Below are 24,614 nucleotides of genomic sequence, written 5' to 3' on the forward strand. Positions count from 1 at the left end.
CTCACTCTAAGAATAACTGAATCAGTAAACAAGAACAGGTAACCCCTTTTTCTGACCAATTTTAAGAGTGATGAAGTTTACTCATGAAAATGAGAGATGAAAAGTTTTCAGCATTACTATAAAGCTAATCTAAAATCACTGCCTTTGGGCTCTGAGACTAAAATATGCACAGTCATTACTTCCATGACTGCCACTGATTCAATTCCTTCAGTTGCCTGGGTTCCAAATGGGTGAGGGTAAATAACAGATTATCTTGGCTCACCAATAATCTGCTTTAAAAAAAAAAATTAATTCAATCTTAAAAACTAACTCTAACACCACTGGGATGCAATAAAAAGCTGTTTGGATAACTCTTTTATAGAAACTCTGAACATTTACTAGACATGTTTAGAGTAACTTTTCCACAGTAGAAATAATCCAGAAATAAACCTATCTACTGAAAACAAAGGTCAACCAGTCACTTCATTATTTAAAAGCCTTTAACTCATCTGATAGAACACAGGACCTAGAGCATGAAACTTTGAAGACCTCAGTCTCCCACAACAGGGCACACTTCTATAGAATGTCTTCTACTAGAGCATGTCTGCTTTTGAAATGCCAGTACGGTTTTTAAAAGGTAATAAAAAGACATTTCTTTTTTCTCTGAAGACACGATTCTGTCTTAGGTTGATCCTGATCAAAACTAAAGGTCACGGAGACTGATTCTTACACATTTAATAAGTTGCTGTATAAAATGCCCTGTCAGGTTGGTGGTGGGAACTAAGATCATAAGCATAACTAGCCTCTTACTGCAGCCACAGAAGGAAATACTTCCTAGCAAGATGCAACAATTCTTATGCAACATCCTGAAATATAAAATATCCTCAGAAATACACGAATTTTAGAATTGTGGTCCAGAGACTACAAATACTGCTTCACTGTACACACAGGTGTCACCTGGAGCATAAAATGTGAAGCCCTTCCTGGTGGTGGTGATGGTGGGCGGAGGCCCTTACCCAGCACATAGAGTAATAAGGAACAAAGTTGGGCTCTTTCAACATAGTTCCTTTTCTCCTCCCACACCTGCTCCTGCCCTACTCAACACAGAACTCTAGATCTCAAAAAAACCCAAAACACAAATAATAAAGTGCACGTTACTATCCTTCACCCCAAGAGTTTTTACCTTTCAAGAGAGAGTATTTAGACCCTAGATGGTAGTAATGAAAGTTGGTTAACTTTAAGTTGATCATTGGCTTGAATGAATACAGTTGCTTTCATCGCAATGTTATCAACATTTTCTTAATTTTCATGTGCCCTTACCTCCCTCAAAGATATATGTCATGTCAATGTATGGCAAAACCAATACAATATTGTAAAGTAATTAGCCTCCAATTAAAATAAATAAATAAATAAATAACATAAAAATTCTGACAAAATTTCAAAAAAAAAAAAAATGTGAAATGAAAGCCAACAAGAGAAGGTTAAAAACTTTTCATCTCTGCTGTTATATTAAGATGGCCAAGTTGGGGAGATGAAATAAACACTGCATTCCTGACTTCCTAGCCCAGATTCACTTCAATAAGAAAGGAGACTTTTTCACGGTCCAGGGTTGTTTTTTTGGCCATGGGGATCCTAGTTCCCTGACCAGGGATCAAACCCATACTCCCTGAAAAGGAAGCGCAGTCTTAACCACTAGACCACCAGGAAGTCCCTCATGGTCTAGTCCTTTGATAAGCTATTGATGAGGATCACTGCAAAGCCCAACGGCTTGGAAAAAAATGTGTTCTTTCTGTGGCAAAAACAAAAAGGCATAAGCGGTAGCTGGAGCTGAGGTGGTGAGCAACATTGAATCAGGAAGGGAAGGAATTATATAAACTCTGATTAGGTGTGCTAAAAGGGAGACCAAGAGGTAGGAGCAAAGAATAAAGGAAAGTTACTGATCATTAGTTTGAGAATGAATTTAGAAAGACACATACATCAACATCTAATATTCCTGCTGTTCTCTGGTCTTGAACTCCCACCAGAATGACCTGAACCACGATCAAAAGGCAACCTAGGTGGGCACCTACAAAGAACACATCTAAGCTGGCCAATTAAAAATGAATCTGAAAAAATTACCAGGAAAACACGTTCAAAAGTAAAATGCAAAGAAGAGGACACTAACATACAACTTATTTAAAGCTGTATCAATGATGTGTAAAGAAAATTTTTTTAGTGTCTATCTTGTGCTAGGCATAATGTAAGACCTTTATATGAGTTTCCTCACACAATACTGACAATGACTCTAGGACATAAGCTGTATTATTCCACTTATAGAGAGGCGGAAATTAAGAAAGGACTCAGAAAAGTTTAAGTGACTTGCCCAAGGTTACATGGCTAATAAATCTTAGTACAGTATTTAAACCCAGACCTATCAAGTTCTAAAGACTGTATTTTTCTTTTATTTTATTGATACACACACATACTGCCAATGACCTTATTTCAGCTCCTAATAAGCAATTTCTACACAGAACACCATGTGGAATAAAACTCACCAGTGTCACACTCAACCTCTTCCTACTACAAACCATAAACATATTAAGAATCAGCCAGGTCTACCTTCCAGAGCCACTCAACTCTTCCATCACATTCCATGAAACTCAACCATAGTACTATTCTCTGCTACCAGGAATCCAAAATCTTTACAAAAATTACATTTACCACTAGTATGTCCTAACTCCCTCTGTGGCACTGGCCCATGCTGCTGAATGCATAGGATGATTCCTCTGCTAAATAAGAATTCTTCAGATCAGATATAAAAGAGCACCACTGTTTTGTAGGGTCTTTTTTCCACTCAAAACTTATCTCTAAGTCCTGAAACCAGAATTCTGAGGTGGATGAACTTAGACACCAACTAAAGGCAGTATCACTCAGGATTCACTAGCTTTTAGTTAAAAGCAGCTAAATGTTCCCCTAAATAGCAAGAAATGACAATCCAAAGCCTTAAGAGGCAAAGAGAATCGATTTGACAAAGGGCTAAAGAGAACTCTGGCAAACTAATTCCCAGCTTTTAACAGCGTAAGAAACACAAAGGCAAAACGCAAGGCAAATGAATAAAGAGGAAGATACATTCACTTCTAGGCTTAACAGGAGTCATGTGAAGATAAGCAGCAACCATTTAGGACAGAAAGTCAAGAAGCCTAGAGTCAATTAAACTTGCAAAAGTAATTTTACCAGACCTGGAACAAAGCCAAGAACAATACCCCAACTCTTTGGAAACAGTGGAAGGAATTTTATGACTTTAGTGGTCAGCACTTGAGCACCAGAGTAGGGTATGTCTTGAACTCAGGAATTTAAATGCCTTCAACTCCTACTCACCTTTCCTCCTTTATCACTGAAGTAGGGTCAGGCTGAGCTCCTGAGAAAATAGGTCTGCAGATTCACTGAAGGACTGAGAAAAGTTAAAGTTTAAATGGCAAAGGTGTCTCTTCTACTAAACATAATAAAAAATTGTAATATAATAAAAAAGTATTAATACATGTTAGTATTTTTCAGACCTCGTCGAACTATTTAGAACCACAGAAATTTATCTGACTACTAAAGAAGTAACTTTCAAACATTGTTACAGAAATGAAACGAACCAGGCAAGTAATCTCCTAGTTCTGCTAAAATGTAAAACTCATTGGAAAGTAAAACCTGAATCTTTTCAAAGCTAACCCATAAGCAAACCTCTCAACAAGCAGCCACAGAGCAGGGGGGAAATCCCGCAGAGAGCGTGATCGCGCTGGTGCCGGTTTGTTTACAGACTCCAGCAGCAATCGCATGAGTCAGAAATTCAAACCACCAGATGCTTTCCAACTAACAGGGACCAAACGGCACCGTTCTAGGGTGTCCTCAAAGATTTAGGGGTGAAGGGAGGCAGACTACGAGAATTACATTACAAACCGGACAGGAAAAGACGGCAACAACTGACTCCCGGGTTCTTGAACCTCGGCCTTCCGTACAAGGTGCTGGGCCCGAGAACTCGAGATGGGGGAGGGGGACACACTGCGCGGTGGCCCCGAGGTTACGGGGAAACACGAGGGGAGCCGCGTCCCTCAATCTAAAGGTGGGGTGGGGTGGGGAGCGCACACAAATGAGTCACCCGACGAAGCGAGAGGTCCTGCAGACTGTGGGGCAGGCTCCTAGGGGCAACCCTGGGGCTGACCTGAGGGAAGGGCAGCCAGTCCTCCCAGCGGTGACTCGGGTCATGGGGAAAAGACCTGAGCCCTGGGAGCTTGGGAAAGGAGTCAAACCCATCCTGAAGGGGTTTGGGCCAGGGGAGAAGGGGTCAGGCCAAGCCGGAACGAGACACGGACCGGGTAGGTCAAGGGGGAGGGGGGGATGTCCTGCTGGGGCAGTTACAAGCACGGGAGCCGGCGAGGCTCAGCAGCCCGCTTCCCGTCTTGGGTCATCCTTCTGCCAGCGGCTGCTCCAACTGTTCCGGGCCCAGCCGCCCCGTCCACTGCCGCCACCAACGCCGCCGCCATCTTACACTGGCCAGCGGCCGCCACCACCACCGCCTCCGCTCTCTGCGCTTGCGCCTGCGCCGCCACGCTTTCCGGCCCCTTTGCGACGCTGTGCTGGAGAAGGTTGGGGGAAAGTGGTCGCGCAAGCTCTGGGCTCCCAACCCTCCTCGAAGGACGCATAGGGGGCGGGGCTTAAAGTCAACGGAAAACGGAGCGAGGGGCGCGTGCGCATTACTGAGGAGGGAAAGTTGGCTTTTGGTAGTTTTGCTGGGGGTTCACTTTGCTCGTGATACTCAAAAGGTAGACGGCCTCCCAGAATTGTGGTGGAAATCAACTTCATTTCTAACAGGCTGGCAGGCAACCTTCTGAACGACTTCCATTTTCCCCCGTTTTTAAATACTTGGAACAAGCAGCTGTCTCTAGATTTCTTCTGAAAGCCCATTTCCTTTGAGGACCTTGTTAAGTGGTTTCTATACCTCTGAGAGCTATTTACCCCTGGGAGCCTCCATTTTTTAAGAAGCCTGAGATGCAGCTAAGCTATTCAAGAGGCTCTCTGAAGCAGGGTAGTGCGTTGAAGACTCCCACGGATGGGACTGGAGGTATTCACTCTGCCTACTTCTGACACCTGAAGGAAGCGTGCAGAAGACCCGTGAAAAGGTTACACCTAGCTGCCAGGCCGGGGATGGAGGGTTGGGGTCGGGGGTGACCGGAAGGCCAGGGTGCAAGGCTCCTTGTCACCTCTTCTACCGCTACATTCCTATTATAAGTCATTATTATAATACCTGGAGTATTGCAACAGATGCCAAGCTGGTTTGTCTACTTCCATTATTGCCCAACTAGTTAAATAAGGGCAGTCAGATTGACCTTTTAAAATGTAAGCCAGATGACTCGCTCAAAAGCTTCCCATCACACAATAAAAATCAAAATGCTCAAAAGGGCCTCCAAGGAAAGCCCTACATGATACTGCTCCTATTTCTCTGATACTACTTAGCTTTAACCCTGCTCTAGCCCTTTGGCCTTCTTGTTGTCACTCTTGACCAAAGTATGAAGAGCCCGAGGGCTTTTGCACTTGTTCCGTCTTCTTGGAATGTTCACCTACCAGATCTTTATTAGACTTGTTCTGTCCACTTAATCAGATCTCTACTCAAATACTCCTTCCTCAGAGAGACAACTCTTAACCATGCCAGCTATAATAGTATCCTGCAACAAAGGTCCGTCTAGTCAAGGCTATGGTTTTTCCTGTGGTCATGTGTGGATGTGAGTTGGACTGTGAAGAAGGCTGAGAGCCGAAGAATTGATGCTTTTGAACTGTGGTGTTGGAGAAGACTCTTCAGAGTCCCTTGGACTGCAAGGAGATCCAACCAGTCCATTCTGAAGGAGATCAGCCCTGGGATTTCTTTGGAAGGAATGATGCTAAAGCTGAAACTCCAGTACTTTGGCCTCCTCATGCGAAGAGTTGACTCACTGGAAAAGACTCTGATGCTGGGAGGGATTGGGGGCGAGGAGAAGGGGACGACAGAGGATGAGATGGCTGGATGGCATCACTGACTCGATGGACGTGAGTCTGAGTGAACTCCAGGAGTTGGTGATGGACAGGGAGGCCTGGCGTGCTGCGATTCATGGGGTTGCAAAGAGTCGGACATGACTGAGCGACTGAACTGAACTGAACACTATCATCATTCTTTGTCCTTTCACTGTGCATTTTATACCATTTTTTTACATATAATATTTAACCTCTAATTATATATTTGTAATCTATACTACTAGAATATAAACTCTATAAGGGCAATGGCTATGTCTTTTTCATCTTTATAACCCTATCACCTAAGAGGACTTTAGAACACAGTTAACTATCTAATGCCTTAACATTCTATTCATTCTTTCATTCATTCCATCAACGACTATTGAATTCCTGCTACATGTAAGGCCTCTTCTAGGTACTGGGGCTGCAGTAGTGAATAAAACAAACCAAGATTCCAACATTCATGGAACTTATTAATGCAGGGGTTGGGAGTGTAGGGGGAGAAGAGGGCCATGCAGACAATATTAAATGTAAAGAAAAATAAAGCGGGGTAAAAGTGGGTTACCTACGTAGATGAGTTATTTTACATATGTGGTTATGGAAGGCACCTCTGCTGAGGGCTTCCCTTATAGCTCAGTTGGTATAGAATCCGCTTGCAATGCAGGAGACCCCAGATCGATTCCTGAGTCAGGAAGATTTGCTGAAGGGATAGGCTACCCACTGCAGTGTTGTTGGGTTTCCCTTGTGGCTGAGCTGGTAAAGAATCTGCCTACAATGCAGGAGACCTGGTTTCGATCTCTGGGTTGGGAAGATCCCCTGGAGAAGGGAAAGGCTACCCACTACAGGATTCTGGCCTGGAGAATTCCATGAACTGTATAGTCCATGGGGTTGCAAACAACTGGACATGACTGAGCAACTTTTACTTCACTTCACTTCAAACTACTATCCACATAATGATGACTCCCATGTATTTATTTCCAAACCAGGCTTCTCCTTCAAGCTTTAGACTGACACACCTGAGAGCCAATGCACTTTTTAAAAAACAGCTTTATTGAGATGAAATTCACATACCATACAATTCACTCATTTAAAGCGTTCAGTTGAATGGCTTTGGGTACATTCACAGATATGTGCAACCATAACCACAGTCAATTTTCAATAATCTTCATCCCCTAAAAAAACCCCACAAAAACCCAGGTTCCTTTAGGTGTCACCTCCCACCCCCATCTCCCACCCCTCTCCAAGAAACCACTAATCTATTTTATCCCTATAGATTTCTCTATTCTGGACTTTCATATGAATGGAATCATATAGTATGTGGCCTTTTGTGACTGGCTTATTTCACTTAGCATGCTTCCAAAATTCACCCATTGTATAGAATGAACTGTGGTGTTGGAGAAGACTCTTGAGAGTCCCTTGGACTGCAAGGAGATCCAACCAGTCCATTCTGAAGGAGATCAGCCCTGGGATTTCTTTGGAAGGAATGATGCTAAAGCTGAAACTCCGGTACTTTGGCCACCTCATGCGAAGAGTTGACTCATTGGAAAAGACTCTGTTGCTGGGAGGAACTGGGGGCAGGAGGAGAAGGGGACAACAGAGGATGAGATGGCTGGATGGCATCACTGACTCGATGGACGTGAGTCTCAGTGAACACCGGGAGTTGGTGATGGACAGGGAGGCCTGGCGTGCTGCAATTCATGGGGTCGCAAAGAGTCGGACACGACTGAGCGACTGAACTGAACTGAACTGACTGATAGAATGTAACAGTACTTCTTTTAAAACAAATATTCCATTGTATACGTTCAACCATTCATCTGTTGATGGATGTTAGTGTTGTTTCTACCTTTCAGCTATTGCAAAAAATGCTGCTATAAAAATGTATATACAAGTTTTTGTTTGGACATATGTTTCATTTCTTTGGAGCATATACTTAGGAATTAAATTGCTGGGTCATATGGTTAACTCTATGTTTAATCATTTGAGGAACTGACAGAGTGCTTTTTGAAGCTGTTGTACCATTTTACTTTCACACCAGCAATGTATAAAGGTTCCAGTTTTTTCCCATCTTTACCAATGTTTAATAACTTTCTGATTCCAGACATCCTAATGGGTTTGATTTTTGATTTGCACTTCCCTGATGACAAACAACGTCAAGTATCTTTTCATGTGTTTATTGCTCATTTTTGTTTCTTTTGGAGAAATGTCTATTTAAGTCCTCGCTCACTTTTTAAAATAATAGGTTGTTTTTCTTTTAAAAACCCACTCCAGTATTCTTGGGCTTCCCTGGTAGCTCAGCTGGTAAAGAATCCACCTGCAATGTGGGAGACCTGGGTTTGATCTCTGGGTTGGGAAGATCCCTTGGAGAAGGGAAAGGCTACCCACTCCAGTATTCTAGCCTGGAGAACTGTAGTCCATGGGGCGCAAAGAGTCGGACACAACCAAGGGACTTTCACTTTTCTTTTAAAAGTTTTTATTTATGGCTGTGCTGAGTCTTCGTTGCCATGCGGGCTTTTCTCTAGTTGCGGCGAGTAGGGCCTAGTCACTAGTTGTGATGTGCAGGCTTCTCATTGCAGTGATGCAATGGCTTCTCTTGTTGCACTGCACAGGCTCTACGGCTCTTGGGATTCAGTAGTTGCGGCACATGGGCTCAGTAGTTGCAGCTTCCAGGCTCCGGAGCACAGGCTCAATAGTTGTGGTGCACAGGCTTAATTGCTCTGCAGCATGTGGGATCTTCCTTGATCAGCAATTGAACCCGTGTCTCCAGTACTGGCAGGTGGATTTTTAACCACTGTGCCACCAGGGAAGCCCTCCTTTGCTCATTTTTAAATTGGGTTACTTGTCTTTTTATTATGGAGTTGTAACAGTACATAGTTTTTCTAGATAGAAATCCTTCATCAGTTATGTGATTTAAATATTTTCTCCCATTCGGTGAGCTGTCTTTGCCCTTTTTTGATGGTGTCCTTTGAAGCACAAACTTTAATTTTGATGAGGTCCAATTTATCTTTTTCTTTCATTGCTCATGCTTTTGGGGTCCTATATAATTCTTGGGTTTCCCTGGTAGCTCAGACAGTAAAGAATCTGCCTACTATGCATGAGACTTGGGTTGGATCCCTGGGTTGGGAAGATCCCCTGGAGAAGGGAATGGCTACCACTCCAGTACTTTTGCCTGGAGAATCCCATGGACACAGTTATTACTTTTAGCTGTTTATTTTAAGTTTTTTATATGGGGTGAGGTAAGGATTGAACGTATTATTTTGCATGTGGCTATCTAGTTGTCCCGGGGCAACTGTTGAAAAGACTGTTCTTTCTCATTGGATGGTTTTGGCCCCTTTGTAAAACAAATCAGTTAACCACAGATATATAGATTTACTTTGGAGTCTTAATTCTACTCCACTTGTATCTATGTCTTTTCTATGTGCCATCACCACATTTTTAAGATTTGTTTTTTTGTTGCACTGGGTTTTTGTCGCTGCCTGCAGGCTTTCTCTCATTGTAGAGAGCACAGGTTCTAGGTGCTCAGGCTCAGTAGTTGTGGCACACAGGCCTAGGTGCCCCATGGCATGTAGGATCTTCCTGGACCAGGGACTGAACCTGTGTCCCCTGCCCTGGCGGTGGATTCCTAACCACTGAACACCATGGAAGCCCTCATCACACTGTTTTGATTATCATTGCTTTGTGGTAAGTTTTTAAAGATTATTTTCTTCCTTTGAGTCCACTGTGATGCCATATGAATTTTAGGATTAGTTAGTCAATTTCCACAAAGCAAGCTGGGATTCTGATAGAGATTGCATTGAATATGGAGATTAGGGAGTAGAACAGTTCCCAACTGACAATGGTTCAGCTTACTATTTTTTTACTTTATGGTGGTGTGTAAGAGATAAACATTCTGTAAAAACTGTACTTTGACTTTTGATCTTTTCCTGGGCTAGGGATATGTGGTAGGATATTCTTTCAGGACGTTGGGCAGCAACAGTGAGCCACAGCTCCCAGTCAGCCAATCATGAGGGTAAACAACCAATACACTTAAAATCATTCTTTTTCACTTTCAGTACAGTATCAATAAATTACATGAGATATTCAACACTTTATTATAAAACAGGCTTTGTATTAGATGGTTTTGCCCAACTGCAGGCTAATATTAAGTGTTCTGAGCATGTTTAAAGTAGACTAGGCTAACCTATGAGTTTGGTAGGTTAGTGTATTAAATGTATTGGCTTAGGATGTTTTCAGCTTACAATGGGTTTATCAGGACATAACCCCATGGTAAATCGAGTAAGATCTGTAGTGACATTTTAACAATGTGCTCCGTGAACATTATTTAGATCTTTCTTAACAATATTTTGTAGTTTTAACAGTACTTCTTTTGTTAAATTTATTCTTAAGTATTCTTCTCCCTTAATCCCAAGTATTCTTTTTGATGCTTTTGTGAATGGAATTGTTTTCTTAGTCTCACTTTTCTGGACTGTTCACTGCAAATCATAAAAATATAATTGATTTCTGTATATTGAACTTAAGTCCTGCAACCTTGCTGAACTCATTAGTTCTAATAGTTTTTTAGTGGATTCCTTAAGACTTCCTATATCTGCAAATACAGTTTTATTTTTCCTTTCCATTCTCAATGTCTTTTCTTTTTCTTGCTTAATTGCCCTGACTAAAACCTCTGACTAAAGCCAAAGCCTTTGACTGTGTGGATCACAATAAACTGTGGAAAATGCTGAAAGAGATGGGAATACCAGACCACCTGACCTGCCTCTTGAGAAACCTATATGCAGGTCAGGAAGCAACAGTTAGAACTAGACATGGAACAATAGACTGGTTCCAAATAGAAAAAGGAATACGTCAAGGCTGTATATTGTCACCCTGCTTATTTAACTTATATGCAGAGTACATCATGAGAAACGCTGGACTGGAAGAAGCACAAGCTGGAATCAAGATTGCCGGGAGAAATATCAATAACCTCAAATATGCAGATGACATCACCCTTATGGCAGAAAGTGAAGAACTAAAGAGCCTCTTGATGATAGGTGAAAGAGGAGAGTGAAAAAGCTGGCTTAAAGCTCAACATTCAGAAAACTAAGATCATGGCATCTGGTCCCATTACTTCATGGCAAATAGATGGGGAAGCAGTGGAAACAGTGGCTGACTTTATTTTCTGGGCTCCAAAATCACTGCAGATGGTGACTGCAGCCATGAAATTTAAAAGACGCTTACTCCTTAGAAGGAAAGTTATGACCAACCTAGACAGCATATTAAAAAGCAGAGACATTACTTTGTCAACAAAGGTCCATCTAGTCAAGGCTATGGTTTTTCCAGTGGTCATGTATGGATGTGAGAGTTGGACTATAAAGAAAGCTGAGCACCGAAGAATTGATGCTTTTGAAGTGTGGTGCTGGAGAAGACTCTTGAGAGTCCCTTGGACTGCAAGGAGATCCAACCAATCCATCCTAAAGGAGATCAGTTCTGGGTGTTCATTGGAAGGACTGATGTTGAAGCTGAAACTCCAATACTTTGGCCGCCTGATGCGAAGAGCTGACTCATTTGAAAAGACCCTGATGCTGGGAAAGATTGAGGGCAGGAGGAGAAGGGGACGACAGAGGATGAGATGGTTGAATGACATCACTGACTCAATGGACATGGGTTTGGGTGGACTCTGGGAGTTGGTGATGGATAGGGAGGCCTGGTGTGCTGTGGTTCATGGGGTCGCAAAGAATTGGACACGACTGAGTGACTGAACTGAACTGAAAACCTCTGGCAAAATATTGACTAGAAGTGGTTACGGCTGATATCCTTGTATTGTTCCTGATCCTTAAGTATGATGTTAGCTGTAGATTTTTTGTGTAGTTGTACTTTACCAGATTGAGGATGTTCTCTTCTATTCCAGCCAATGGCACCTTAACATTCCCAAACTGAACTCAACACTTGCTCTTTGCTCTACTTCTGTCACACTCAAATCTCTCAGTTGACACTATTATCTCCTGTTTTCTCCCTAGAAGCAGAGTCCAAGAAAGGGATTCTGTGCAAGTGGTTTATTGAGGGAGTGCTCTCAAGTAAAACCTATAATGGAGTGAGTGAAGCAAGATAGGACAAGAGGAAAAGTTAGGCAAAGATACAGGTTCAGCTGATAAGTTTAGCTTCCACTGGGAACTCTTGGCACATAAATGGCTCACCTTGAGGAAAGCAAGGAATTTTGTACCTTAGTATCATTTGCTGACAACACAATTACTAATTACATATCGTCACTGATAATGCAATCCCTATCAGAATCCTGACTGACTTCTGAACAGGAACTAATATACCATTGACTGTGGTGTTATCCCTGGGAAGGAACAACCTTCCAGGGATTTCCAGAAGTGGCTTTTGTTGGCAGAGAGTGATTCCCAAGAAGATGCAGCAGTGAGCTATTAGCAGCCAACACTCACTTCCTGGTAAAGAGGCTTTGAACAGAGTACCAACAATGTCTACTATATTGGGGCCATTTGTGTTATAAAGTTCTCTATATCTAAGCAGTTTCTCCATAAGTCAAGTTAGTCACAATTTCTGGAAACACAAAAGGGTTTGCAGTTGGTCCAGAAATTGCAGATGACACTCATCATCTTCCTTCAATGACACCTATTTCAGATTCATCTTCCTGCTGACTACAATTTTTGTTAGTCTAGATAGCTTACCTCTGGGGTGATCCAGATCTTCATCCCTGAGGGTTCTGGGCCCCTGAAGATCATGCCCTACCAGGCCATAAGTGTTTAGTTATTTACAGTTAAAATTGAGTACAGGAGAACTAAAAGTTAACCCAGGGATCACATGTGCATCAAACACTTTTCTGTTTGTATTCATAATGTAAAAGTGATCCTAACTCCTCATCACAGAGCTAATTATCCCAGACAGTATGGCAAGTTTTCTGCCTGATAATTTGCTGGCATTAGGAGCCCAAAGTGACCAGATGGCAGCCATACCTTTAAGTTTATTAAGATTCTTATGCTGTGCCTGGTAGAAGCATCTCCACTCTGGGAAACAGGATCTCCAGACCCACAGAATTTAAAGTTTCAAGGACAGGAAGTACAAATGCTTCAAGTGGCTCACGGAAGTGATATTGAACAGGGTCACACCTATCTCCACCCCTTGGTTCCAGAACCCATGAATTCTACCTTTTGTGGATAAAGCACCCTATTATGGTCATGTAGGTTTATACTGTATTGTGAAGGACAGCACTCCATCCTTAATGGCACCACAGATGCACCTTCAAAAGGCCATCCCACTACTCTACCAGGTCAGAAGCTTCTGGTAAAAAGGTATTTTTAGGAGCAGTGGGCCCCACTGTCATGTGCCCATTACTGTACTTGCTTTGCCATTAACTGAGAACCTTGTTCCACGGCATTCTTACGTAGGGCCCAATGCCAGCAAATGGCTCAGGCACTTACAGGCAAAGCAAAATATATCAGTCCTGATCAGAATGTTAAACTGTTGTTTTTTCCAGAATGGAAAAGGTTTGATATAATCAACTTGGCACCAAATGGTGAGCTGTTCTCATTGAACAGTGGTACTTAACAAGGGGATCAGCACTGCTCTTTGATGCTGACAAGACAGACATTTAGAAACAGCAGAGCTCAGTCAGCCTGGGTAAGAAAGGAGTTCATGTTAACAGGTTGAAAAACGGGCTCCATTTCTGCCACCACAGAGATTCTATTTATAACCACACTATGCACGAACCAGGGTAGCTGAAATTGTCCCAACTAAATTATCCTATCCATACAGTTTATTTATTTAGTGAATACAAGTCCCACTTCTGGGGAATACAAGTCTCACTCTCACAGATCCACCTAAACACTCTTTACCAGACCCCATTTTCTGATCTTGCTCCTTTTGGGTCCTTGACCAACCAGCCCACTGACTCTGAGTTCATGTATATCCTTGCCTCCAGCCACTTCTTTCTCCAAAGTGGATGGTCAACTAAACTGCCTAAAGTCCTACTCATTGAGAGAATTTCCCCTCATCACTGTCTCTTAGGATTCAGGACCACTCAGGAAAAGGCTATTGAGAAGCAGCAGTCCTTACTTGGCTTAGTTTGCCCTAACATGATCAAGCTAGGCCATCCACAAACCAGACTTGGACTTTTTCCTCTGTCAAATGGTTGAAGGAATTCTTATGTTGCCATAGGTATGAGCTACAAGAAAGGTTTTAGTGCAACAGATATAGGTAATATGAAGGCCTGAGGCCCTTTGTTTAATTTTCTTGTGCCAAGTTTGCTTGGGCTTCTTCCAAAGTGAACAATTTCCACTGTAAAATATATTGTTATTGTATCCACCGAATCTTATGACTTGGCATGTCTGACAATAACACGCTGTTTATATGGGCAACTGGTCACATAGTCACTTGATATTTTGTGGTCAGACACTGAATTTCTTTCAGGACCTAACAGTATGCCAGGAGATGCTTTGCAATGGTGAAACTTTCTCTACTGCAGAAACCACCACCTAACTCCAGAACCCTAGAGATCTGTGCTGGAATTCTCCTACTGTGGATTGCCAGACAATTCACACATCTTTTCTTACCACAGGTACCTCTAGTACCATGGAACTTTCCAGGTGTTATGACCCAAGCAGCAGGACTGCTTGTATGGTAGTCTGGACCTGCTGTGAAGGCCAGTATTGTATTCCCAAGCTCAGACTATGCTGCCTCCAAAACTGTAATATGCCTACCAAGGTATTGTACTTCTTAGGATAAAAGGCACAAGATACAATAACTTATATTTACCTTAGAAAGGATCATTGGACACGTAGAAACTTAACCAACATGGCAGGGCCCTGCATCTTTTGAAGAATTTATCTTCTACCCTCTGGAGTGTATGTGTCTCAACAAGGAATCCAGAATAATTGACACTGTTTGTTCATCAGATCTGATTAGTACATCCTCAATACCTGAGTAGTATAAGCTTAATAAAGCAAACAAATGGGATATATTACAGAAGATCCAGATTCTTTTGGACTGTACTGTGACAGGGAGAGGAAGAACTAACATAACTCTATATTAAAATCAAAACATATATTGTTGACCATCAACTGCCGCTCCAACTAATTCTGATACTTCTTCCTGATTAATATTGAAAGAACATACTCACTAGATTGGGAAACTTTCTGTTAAAAAAAGGCCAAATAGTACAAATTAAGAGCCACATACCTGTATCAGAGGCTGTGTCACTCTCCAGTAAATGTGTCCAACCTCTTACGAGATGGGCCACAAGGGAGTGTGTTTCTCTCTTGTGGACTCAACATGTGTTTGTAGGTGAAAAGTCTTGTTATCTCTACAAGCCAGAGATGAAGCTCATCCAATGTAAGATTTGTTGTGTTCAACCAGAATATCAAGTCTAGTTGTAAGGGCCAGAACAGACCCTACAGTTATAAGGGTCAGGACTACTAACTGCGCAAGTTTACAGCAGTCCATTTAGTCGGTGTTTGCAAGGGCCAGATGGTGAGACTAAACGAGGATATGATGGGGACCAACACCCTGTACCCTTTTTAACTCTTAAAGAATATAACTAATTGCTGCCATTTCCCCCAGAATGCAATAGTACTTATTTACTATTCTCGGCAGAGGTGGGGGTGTAGTTTTAGGGATTCTACTTGGGCTTTCTGCCGACTGCCAAATATGTCCATTCAGATTACCTATCGCAACTGGAAAAATGACTATAGATTTTTGGACCCACTGTGAGACAGACTTGGGCAAGCACTCCAGTTATTACCTGATCCCCTATTTTCCTACTGTAATTGGGTTGGGGTGGGGGCTGCAGGGATAGGAGGTGTGTGGCAGCGCTCTAAGTCCCTGGGTTTCAGTGTCAACTCAGACCCTGTATCCTTGTATTCCAACTAAAAAAATGGGGACAGTCTTCTTTCCTGAGTGTGTGGTTAACTAGGTAAATGATGTGGTCAACTGAGGAATTTAGTCTGAAAATTGTCTCAAGCCTAGAAACTAGGCAAGGAATTGTGACCTTTCATTGAAGTTACTGACCTCAGTCTTCTGTTCCACCATTCTTGGTTACTCTTAATTATATGTAAATTGATTTATCCTCCTTGACTATCTATGGCCTCTAGGACTCACTGTCCATTAGTCCCCTCCTCTTTGACCATGCTGCCCTAATGGAAATTCATTCACTCTGCTTCTGAGAGTGAAGTGTTGCCATTTGGTCTCTGCTTTCAGAGGCAAATGCTAGGATCCTATCATCCCCACCACTACCAGGGAAACCAGTTCTTAAACAACATCCTCTTCCATCAGCCTCCACCCAGAGACAACCCTTCTTAACTTCTCAAACATGCTGGTGACCCCTTCATCAGGGCCTTTCCTTTATAAAAAATTTTCCCAACGCCTTCCTGAGAAACAGTCAGCAGGTGGATTTTCCAGTGACATATACATTCATTCTTGCATGCATACTTCCGCTAAGACTTTTGATCACTTCTCATATGGTCTGTCATTTCTCCCTGACTTACTGTGGGCCATCATTTCTCCTAAGCTCCCCAAAAGCCATCTCAATAGCATAAGTGCCTCATAGGATCCTTGGGCTGCGGGTTCGATCCCTGGGTCAGGAAGATCCCCTGGAAGAGGGCATGGCAACCCACTCCAGCATTCTTGTGCCTGGTGAATCCTATAGACAGAGGAGCCTGGCAGGCTACAATCCATGGGGTCGCAAAGAGTTAGACATGACTGAGGCGACTAAGTACACACACATGGGGCCCTTATTAGGATGTTCCAAAAATCATAGGAAATTGACCCCATTATCACAGTATTAACTTGATTCTTAATTCATTAAACCATCTAAACAACCAAGAATTTGTTTTCTAATGTACAGAATTTTGGAGCAAGGGGGCATTTCCTTTAAAGTATGACAGTAGCATAAACCGGAGAAGGCAATGGCACCCCACTCCAGTACTCTTGCCTGGAAAATCCCATGGATAGAGGAGCCTGGTAGGCTGCGGTCCATGGGGTCGCTGAGGGTCAGACACGACTGAGCGACTTCACTTTCACTTTTCACTTTCATGCATTGGAGAAGGAAATGGCAACCCACTCCAGTGTTCTTGCCTGGAGAATCCCAGGGACGGGGGAGCCTGGTGGGCTGCCGTCTATGGGGTCGCACAGAGTCGGACATGACTGAAGCGACTCAGCAGCAGCAGCAGCATAAACATGCACAACTGAAAACTAAGCTTTGTAATGGTTATTTTAAGTAGCAAAAGGAAGGCTAGAAAAATACTAGAAACTTCCTTACAGTGACACATTCTTGCTAAAGAAAAAGTTCATTAAAAGCAACACTCAGATGGAACAAGTATAGAAATGTATCTATTTGGCTGATGCAGCTGTGGAGAGACTGAGGAGGGCCCCAGAGCAGAGCTACTCAGGTAGTTGGAAATTTGTACTGATCTGTGAGTAGTTTACCACTCTGTGACAAGACGAGTTAGAAATTCAGTTTTTAGAAACTTTTTAGCATTTTATTTTTTCATATTCATTTAGGCTGTGCCGTGTGGCATGTGGGATCTTAAATCCTCGACCAGGGATCAAACTGGTGCCCTATGCATTGGGAGCGTCGAGCCTTAACCACTGGATTGTCAAGGAAGTCCCCGGCATTCCGACATTGCTATAATATCTGAACGCATAAAGAGTGGCTTTATCAGGCAGAAGGGATTTGGTCAGTTTGGTGTTGTCAAACTTATATGGTGGGTCGCCCACAATATGAACTGTGCATATGGAAAACATACTGGTGGGCAAAGGACAGGATACTTGTAAAACAGAACACCTGGTCCTTTACCAAAGGACCTTTACCAGTCTAAGAAAGACTGCTTTATCTTTCCATGAGCCCTAGAAGAGTTCAAATAGTATTTTTGGAACAGACAGTAACCTGAGGCCAATCAAATCATGTTCAATGAAAATGAAAATGAAAATGAATGTCTCAGGAACAAAACTAAGGTGGTACCTGTTTAGGTTCTTGGAGTAAGTCCTGGCCAGGCCACAGAAGTGAGAATGTGTAAAAGAAAACTGGCACATGGATCAAGGGGCAGGGCCCTTCTGTCCTTCCCACCCCCCTTCCCATCCTCGTTCAGTTTTTGGCTAGAGCTATAAGGAGACAATTTTGGCCATTCATGTCCTGTGACCACCATCACAGGTCTGCTTGTACTTTCCCATCTCTTGCAGAGGTGAGGAGTCTCAGACTCAGGCCTGGGTTCTTCCCTACTGTGAGGTACAATAGCTGGACCTTCCTAAACAGCCTGAGGTCTTAAAAATATTTCCTTCCTCACCAATACCACAGAACGTGTAGGGGATCTTAAGGGGAGAAAAGTCTTAACCCAAGGGAAAGTGTCATGTCAGGTGATCAGAATGCCACAAATGGTAAGTACAAATTTGCTCTGGTAGTTATTTTCTGAGTGCTGAACCAGGACAGCCAGCTGGTCTGAACCAGAATATCCACCAACATGTGGTACCCAAGATCTACAGATCCACTGGCTCCCATAGTGAAAGGCAAGGTCAGCTCCAACAAAAAAAATTTAGAAAACATGTTAACAATACATTACTAATATTAACATAATAATGTAAAATGTTAAAATACAATACCAACTGAAAGGCTTCAAAAACAGAGAAAATGAGGAATGGTGGTCATTCAGTCTGCTCTACCAACTGAGGTGCAGACTGAGCTGGGAAGAGACGTGATGGTAGAACCCAGCAGTGTTAAGCTAACACACCTCACACGGCAGCGTAGAGAAGCTGAGGAAGATTAGGAAAAGAGTTGGATGAAATACAGACTACCGTCCTCACTCAGAATATTTATTTGTCAGGAAAAAGGGCGCAGGCAGCATCCCACCTCCCTTTTCCCAAGCTACCTCCCTGAATCAATGGGCAGCAGTCAAAGAAATCAGAAGTGTAAGTGTGTAAAAGAAAACGGTATGCAACTGGGGAAGAGCAGTCATTCACTTCCTAGACACACTATAATTACAGGCTTGCCAGCGAGACAGCAGGGCTGGTGAGAGTGGTGGATGGACTAGAACAGGGGAAACAGGACAGGACTTTTTCCTCACAGTTTGGGCTCAGAGAAGGGTTGGAATAAAGAGATATTTAAAGTAGAGAGATGAGAGGAGAGGTAGGGGGTAAAGGAAGGTCAAGGGCTGAGTTCACCCAGATCACATAGCATTATAGAAAGAACCAGGGCAGCTGCTTGAGTTCTCAGGCTGGACAGGGAGCTGAGGACTCTGTACCTGGAGAGAGAATTCCAGGGCTTCTCTTTCAACCTGTGATTAGATGCAAAAGGCCCCCACTTACTTTGGAGAATTCACAACAGTCTGAAGGCAAGAGGGTGTGGTGACAGACCTACGGCCCCAGCCCAGGCTAAGTTTCTTTGCACTCATTCCCAAAGGCCCTGCTTAAGAGAAGTACAGAAATACAGAGTCTTAGGACGCTGTCCCTGATCCCCAGGTCCAAGAGAGGGAGGAGAGACAAGGCACGAAGACCTCGGGTACAAAAGTGAACATCAGTGTGGCCCTGTGTAACATGACTTTGGGAGAGGGAAAAAGGTGCCTGCCCCCAAAGAGTTGCCTTCCTTCACTTGGAAGGTAGCTGGGCCTTTGCTAGCAGCAGAAACCACAATGGAAAGGTTCACAGTAATGATCTGCAGAACAGGCCTTATTCCTACAAAGAGAAAAAGCCTCAGCTGGTATGACACAATCTTGGGTGGGATGACAGATGGCAGTGGGCAGCCACTCTGGTAGACGACACTCCTGCCTCAGTTCTCAGTGCTTCTTCTGACTCCAGACGTTCCCCCATGGCTGGGAATCAGGGAAGAAAGTGTGCTGTGTTTCACATGATCAGACACTGTTCGCCATTGGCACCTGGTGGGCCCGATAGATTAAGGGCATCCAGGTCAAAGTTGAGGCCAGGAGGCTGGAGAAGAGATGAAGGGACTCAGATAACTCCTCCCATTTCAAAAAGTTAGAGCTTTTGAAGGTCTATCCCCTGCAGCCACTATTATTACCTTAGGCGGAATCACTAAAGGTTACAGAATAATGGAAACTTGGGCTCAGATTAAAGTCTACAAGATGGTATACTCACCATCTCCCCAGCAAGCTCTTTTGGAGGATGGCCCAAATCTTGTAGCTGGAAAATAAGGAGGAACACGAGATAAGCCCGTGCCTTGTGGCCTCCCCTGTGCGCCCTCCCCAACTTTGGTTCGGCTGTGTGGCCTCCTTTCAGGATCTGCCTGCAATGAACACTCAAGCAGACAGCAGCAGCAGGCAGACAGTGAAAGGCCTTACCTGCTGCATAAGATCCAGCACCACCTCAAAACGAGCCTTCTGAGTGGCCTCACTGTCTGTGGGGGTCTCTGCCTCAAACTGCTCACATATTTTGCCCATGACACTATGTTGTTCCTGATATTTTTCAAATTGCTCTGGAGGTAGAGAGTCTCGGTGAGCCTGCAACCATTCTGGATACTAAGTAAACAGAGAATGGGTGGTGAAGAATTAAGTGAACAATGCGTAAGTAAGGGTCATAAAATACGAAGAACACGAAGGGGCCAGAAAGAGAAGAGAAGGAAAAACTAAATAAGCAAGTTTAGCATGAGAAGCAGCACTGACTTCAATCAGATCACCTGGCTATGCTAGCCTTTATGGTCACCATTTATGACAAACTTTTTCTGTGACGAGCCAGATGGTCAATATTTGAGGCTTTAAGGGCCACATATGGTTTCAGTCACATATTCCTTCTTTTGTGTTTAACAACTTTTAGAAGTCTCTCCAGTAACACTATAAACTCTTTGATGGCAGAGACCATCATTTAAACTACTCTTAAAACTGTTCACAGCATAAAGTCAGTAAACCATCTGGAGATGGTTTAAAAATTGGAGAAATGAACGAAATTGGAAATGCAAGAAGGAGTTGATCAGACAACAACAGAGTCTTAGACTAGTTTATAGAAAACTATTAATAGAGCTGAAGGATTTCCCCTTCTACCTTAAATATCCTCAGTAAAGTAGCTTTACTCTCTTGGAGACACAACTCCTCCCTAACTCTCCCCCTCCAAATAAATAAACAAAGGAGAAAAAAACAGATGAACTTGTACACTTGAATTACTGTCTTTACAGTCTCTAAATAGACAAAGTAGCCCATAGGAGTTGATACAATGAGGAATAAGGAGGAAAAGCATAAACAGAAGTTCACAAACCTTTTCTGTGATTTCCTTCAGTGACGGGTACAGCACATCCCTGGACAGTAGGTTCTGCATGATACTCTGCATGATGGGGAGGATGGTCCCTTCCCCATCCCCTTCGTCCATGCCCAGCCCTTCCATGGCCTTGGTCAGTTCCTCTTCTGACATGCCAGAGTTCTGGAAAGGACAGAAGAGAAATGAGCAAGTATACCACCTTCTTGGGACACTTACCAACTTTTCAGGTGGGAAAGAACTATTTAAACATGCCTGTAGCAAAATAGTGAGGCAAGAACAGACTTGAGATGATAGCCAAGAGAGTCTGTCTTTTGAGACTCTGCTGGTGAAGTCTCTGTGAGTGGGACCCTTGTGGTTCCCTATCTCTTCCCCCTCACCTGAAGGTCAGTGGCATTCTTGGCTAGTCCACTTAACGTCTCCTTTAGGCAAGAGGTGAATTCTTGTTGGGAAGTCGCATCACTGCCTAGGAGAGATGAAAAGAGCCTAAGTCATTTAGGATTTTAACTGTTTGCTTGCTTAGACTGACCTGGTTACCAGCTTGGACATGGAGCATTTATTAGTGAATTACTACACTCCAAATCTTTGAATACTCTACGTTTATCTTCATAGTTATTTCCACAAATCTACGTGGACTGTGTCTCAGTTTGTTCTCTACAATGACACCCACATTAACACTGATCTTTAAAATTATCCCTTTTCAATAATCTTTTCTGTTACTTTCCAACCTATCTCACCCCTTTCATTAAACAGGGTCTCCTTTTTCCTTCCATCTCCTCCCCTATACCATGGCAGTGGTATCATAATTCCTGTCAACTTTTACAAAAAATTTTGGTGTTGTCAAGGGACAATAACCCAAGAGGTTTGTTCAGATATTTCCCACTGTTTCCCCTCCTTACCTACTCTCCCAGCAGCCTCTGAAAGCTTTTGGAACTGCTCTACCAGGTGGGGCTCTTCCTCAGCCAACTCTTTCATTGCTTTCTCAAACTCTGCAGTGGCTTGGGAAGCCAGCTCGCTGTCAAACAGTTCCTGGAAAAACTTCTCCTGGGAAGCGAAGAGGGCATCCTGCAGGCGACAACGTGGCCAAAGTACATCTCTTACTTGGCGCCCCACTGTACATGGTTTCTGACAGAAGCCACAGGCAGTGGCTCTGGGAGATGCAGTGCTTCCCTCCTACCCACCTCAACTGGACATTCTGACTACTTCTCCTTATGAGAACAGCAAAAAGGCATCCGGCCACTGAGGGAAGGCAATGGGCTGGCATTCCCAATCCAACCATTTAAATCTGTTCTTTGAGATCCCTCTACTTAATCTCAAGTCCCTGTTTCACAAGGACTGAGGCCTGCAAGAGCACTCAGCAATGTGAGGCCAAGGCACCCTCCCCGACTCCCTTCTGGCCCACAAGGGCCTGCCCCACCTCTGCTTGGAGCTGCACACCCATCCCCTCCCCATCCCTTAAGTGGGTAGAATTTATACTTTGGCAGTGTCTCCTGGCGATCTCTTCTGGGGCCCTGAAGCATCAGGGGCCGTGGTGGTAGGAGGGGGTGCTGGGGAGGGTTTGGCCTTATCGAAATCATCAAGAGCACCTTCAGAGACAAGAGACACAGTGTATATGTTGGTGATGGATGAGAATGCAAGGCTAGAGGGGTTTCTGAGCAAAGCATTAAGAAAACAATCTTTCAAGCTGCCAACCTTCCTAAAATGCTCTCCTTTTTTGAGTCTCCCTCTCCTGACCCACTCTTCAATAAGCTTCTCCCTCCCCCTCCCCAATATCTAATGTATTGTAATCATAGAGGAAGAAATCTCTTAAGGTGGAAAAAACATCTCTCAAAGCTGTAAGACGACAGTTCATCTACATGATGCCTCTTTGCCATACTTCAATGGTTCCTAGAAATCCCATACAGATATTCAAGGGGAACAGAGAACACAGATGTCCTTAACCTCCCTAGAACTCACTCTGGAGCCCTACAAGGAATAATCTTTGGCAAGAGAGCAGAAGCCTTAAGATATTTCACCCAGCTTCCCATGGGTCCTGGTACAAACTGAGGGACTCCATATTATACTCCACCGGAGGGCCCTGAACTCTCTTTTCTCTTTCAATTTAGCTCTCCCTCCCCAGAGTTGCTAGAGCTCCCTGTGGCCTCATCTCTGCAGACTCACACAGTCACTTAGCACTTCTCACCATTTCTGTTTATCTTTCCACCTGCCCACTCTGTGACTGAGCAAGAGACAAAAAGTATTCACCTCTACCCTGAAAAACCTCTGTTCTCACCACCACTATATTTGCCAGGCCTAGGGCTAAGACACCAGCCCCACTCTGGACAAGAAACCAAACCAGAGAGGAGTGGATGGCAGGGCTGAGAAGGAAAAGTACAGCCGCCTCCTTTCAAAAGAGAACTGTCTTCCCCTGAGGCTGTCTCACCCTGTTTTTCAAAATAATGGGAAGGGTTTGAGCTCTGACATGATGAAAGAACTGGAAAGGGGCCTGGTGGATGAAAGGACTGGGAGAAAGAAAGGAGTGTCTTTTCTATTAAGGAGGGCAGAAGCGTGCACAGAAGAACGCACTACAGGCTTGCTAATAGTTAATGGAAGCAATCCGTGGTGGTTCGGTTCGCTGCCCCCCGAGGACCAAATGCTGCTGCTGGTGGGGAGAAAGTCAAGACTTCAGAACTTACTAATCTAAAGTAAGGGGAGTTTGGAAAGGGAGCGTGAAACGTCCTCTGGGTTAGTTTCCCCTCCGGCAGGGCGATCAACAGTGTGGGCCGTTCAGGGACCCAGAGAGAACTCCTCAACTACCGCTGTAGAGGAAGGAGAGGGTGACCCAGAGATTTTCTCGAGGGTCGCAGTCAGACTCTCCGCCCCCGGCCAGCCTTTGGAGAGCCTTACTTGCTCCGCCCCAAACATCGCAGGTTTACCTACCCCCCTGAATGGACCCTTACATCCGCCCTCTTTGGGGCTTTCCCATGACGGGCTCTTACTTTCCAGAAGCTCTTCCAATTCCCGGTCAGCTTCGGCCCGGACGCCACCGTCCCCCTCAGCCGCGGCCATCTTGCCACCTCTGACTTGCCGTAGGAGGTGGGAATCCGCAGCTCCGCTCGCCCCGCCCCCGAGCCCGCCCCCTCTGCTCGCGCAACCAATGGTATTGTTGGTCCGTGCCAGGCCGCCATTTTTAAAGGGACAGGAGGCTCCAATTCCCACCCCTGCCACCTCTCTTCTTTCTACTGACACGTTGACTTAACAGAGGTGAGTTTACTCTTACTTTCTGCCAGGTTTTTTTTTTCTTTTACTGGCCTGGCTTCCTTTCTTTCAACTTCCCACATTACCTGGCTTCCTTATTATTTTTTCCAGAGCTGTGGGTATGCCAAACTGGGACAAACTGCTACGAGCCACCAGAAGCTGTGCATTTGTAATCAGTAAGGCAGTTGCAGTTACGGCATACCCAACAT

The 24,614-nt window shown here is 43.9% G+C and overlaps 2 protein-coding genes and 1 long non-coding RNA gene across 21 annotated transcripts in view; 1 reads left to right on the forward strand and 2 right to left on the reverse strand.

Moving 5' to 3' along the window:
• Positions 1-4,531, reverse strand: part of DCAF8 (DDB1 and CUL4 associated factor 8) — a 40,285-nt gene extending 35,754 nt beyond the window's left edge. For 5 of the 18 annotated variants that reach the window (XR_015161243.1, XR_015161246.1, XR_015161242.1 and 2 more), the window contains exons 1-2: positions 4,317-4,531; positions 3,337-3,409 (exon numbers count right to left, since the gene is read on the reverse strand). The gene's annotated coding sequence lies outside the window, so the exon portion shown is untranslated. Of the gene's footprint in view, positions 1-3,336; positions 3,410-3,894; positions 4,061-4,165 lie in introns of all 18 variants that reach the window. The other 13 variants (XR_015161245.1, XM_086393575.1, XM_086393568.1 and 10 more) reach the window with 5 other exon arrangements.
• A 382-nt stretch (positions 4,532-4,913) lies between these two features.
• Positions 4,914-6,255, forward strand: LOC147376852 (uncharacterized). Its single transcript, XR_015161249.1, has 2 exons — positions 4,914-5,123; positions 5,603-6,255. It is a non-coding gene; the product is annotated as an uncharacterized LOC147376852 (long non-coding RNA).
• Positions 6,256-9,183: 2,928 nt separating this feature from the next.
• On the reverse strand, positions 9,184-24,228 carry PEX19 (peroxisomal biogenesis factor 19). 2 transcript variants are annotated; one of them, XM_086393582.1, is made up of 8 exons: positions 24,147-24,228; positions 22,645-22,754; positions 22,068-22,233; positions 21,549-21,634; positions 21,172-21,333; positions 20,265-20,441; positions 20,062-20,106; positions 9,184-11,543 (listed from the first exon to the last, which is right to left on the reverse strand). In XM_086393582.1, exons 1-8 carry the CDS (start codon positions 24,214-24,216, stop codon positions 11,523-11,525), a joined length of 837 nt encoding a protein of 278 aa, XP_086249708.1. In that variant the 5' UTR covers positions 24,217-24,228; the 3' UTR covers positions 9,184-11,522. The 2 variants fall into 2 exon arrangements, with proteins under 2 accessions (XP_086249708.1, XP_086249707.1); XM_086393581.1 differs by lacking the exon at positions 9,184-11,543 and adding an exon at positions 18,770-19,893.
• Between the last annotated feature and the right edge of the window lie 386 nt (positions 24,229-24,614).

This window comes from Bos grunniens, chromosome 3, assembly GCF_055505025.1.
Source record: "Bos grunniens cultivar Pamir isolate PY7600 chromosome 3, Bosgru_T2T1.0, whole genome shotgun sequence".
Taxonomy (NCBI): domain Eukaryota; kingdom Metazoa; phylum Chordata; class Mammalia; order Artiodactyla; family Bovidae; genus Bos; species Bos grunniens.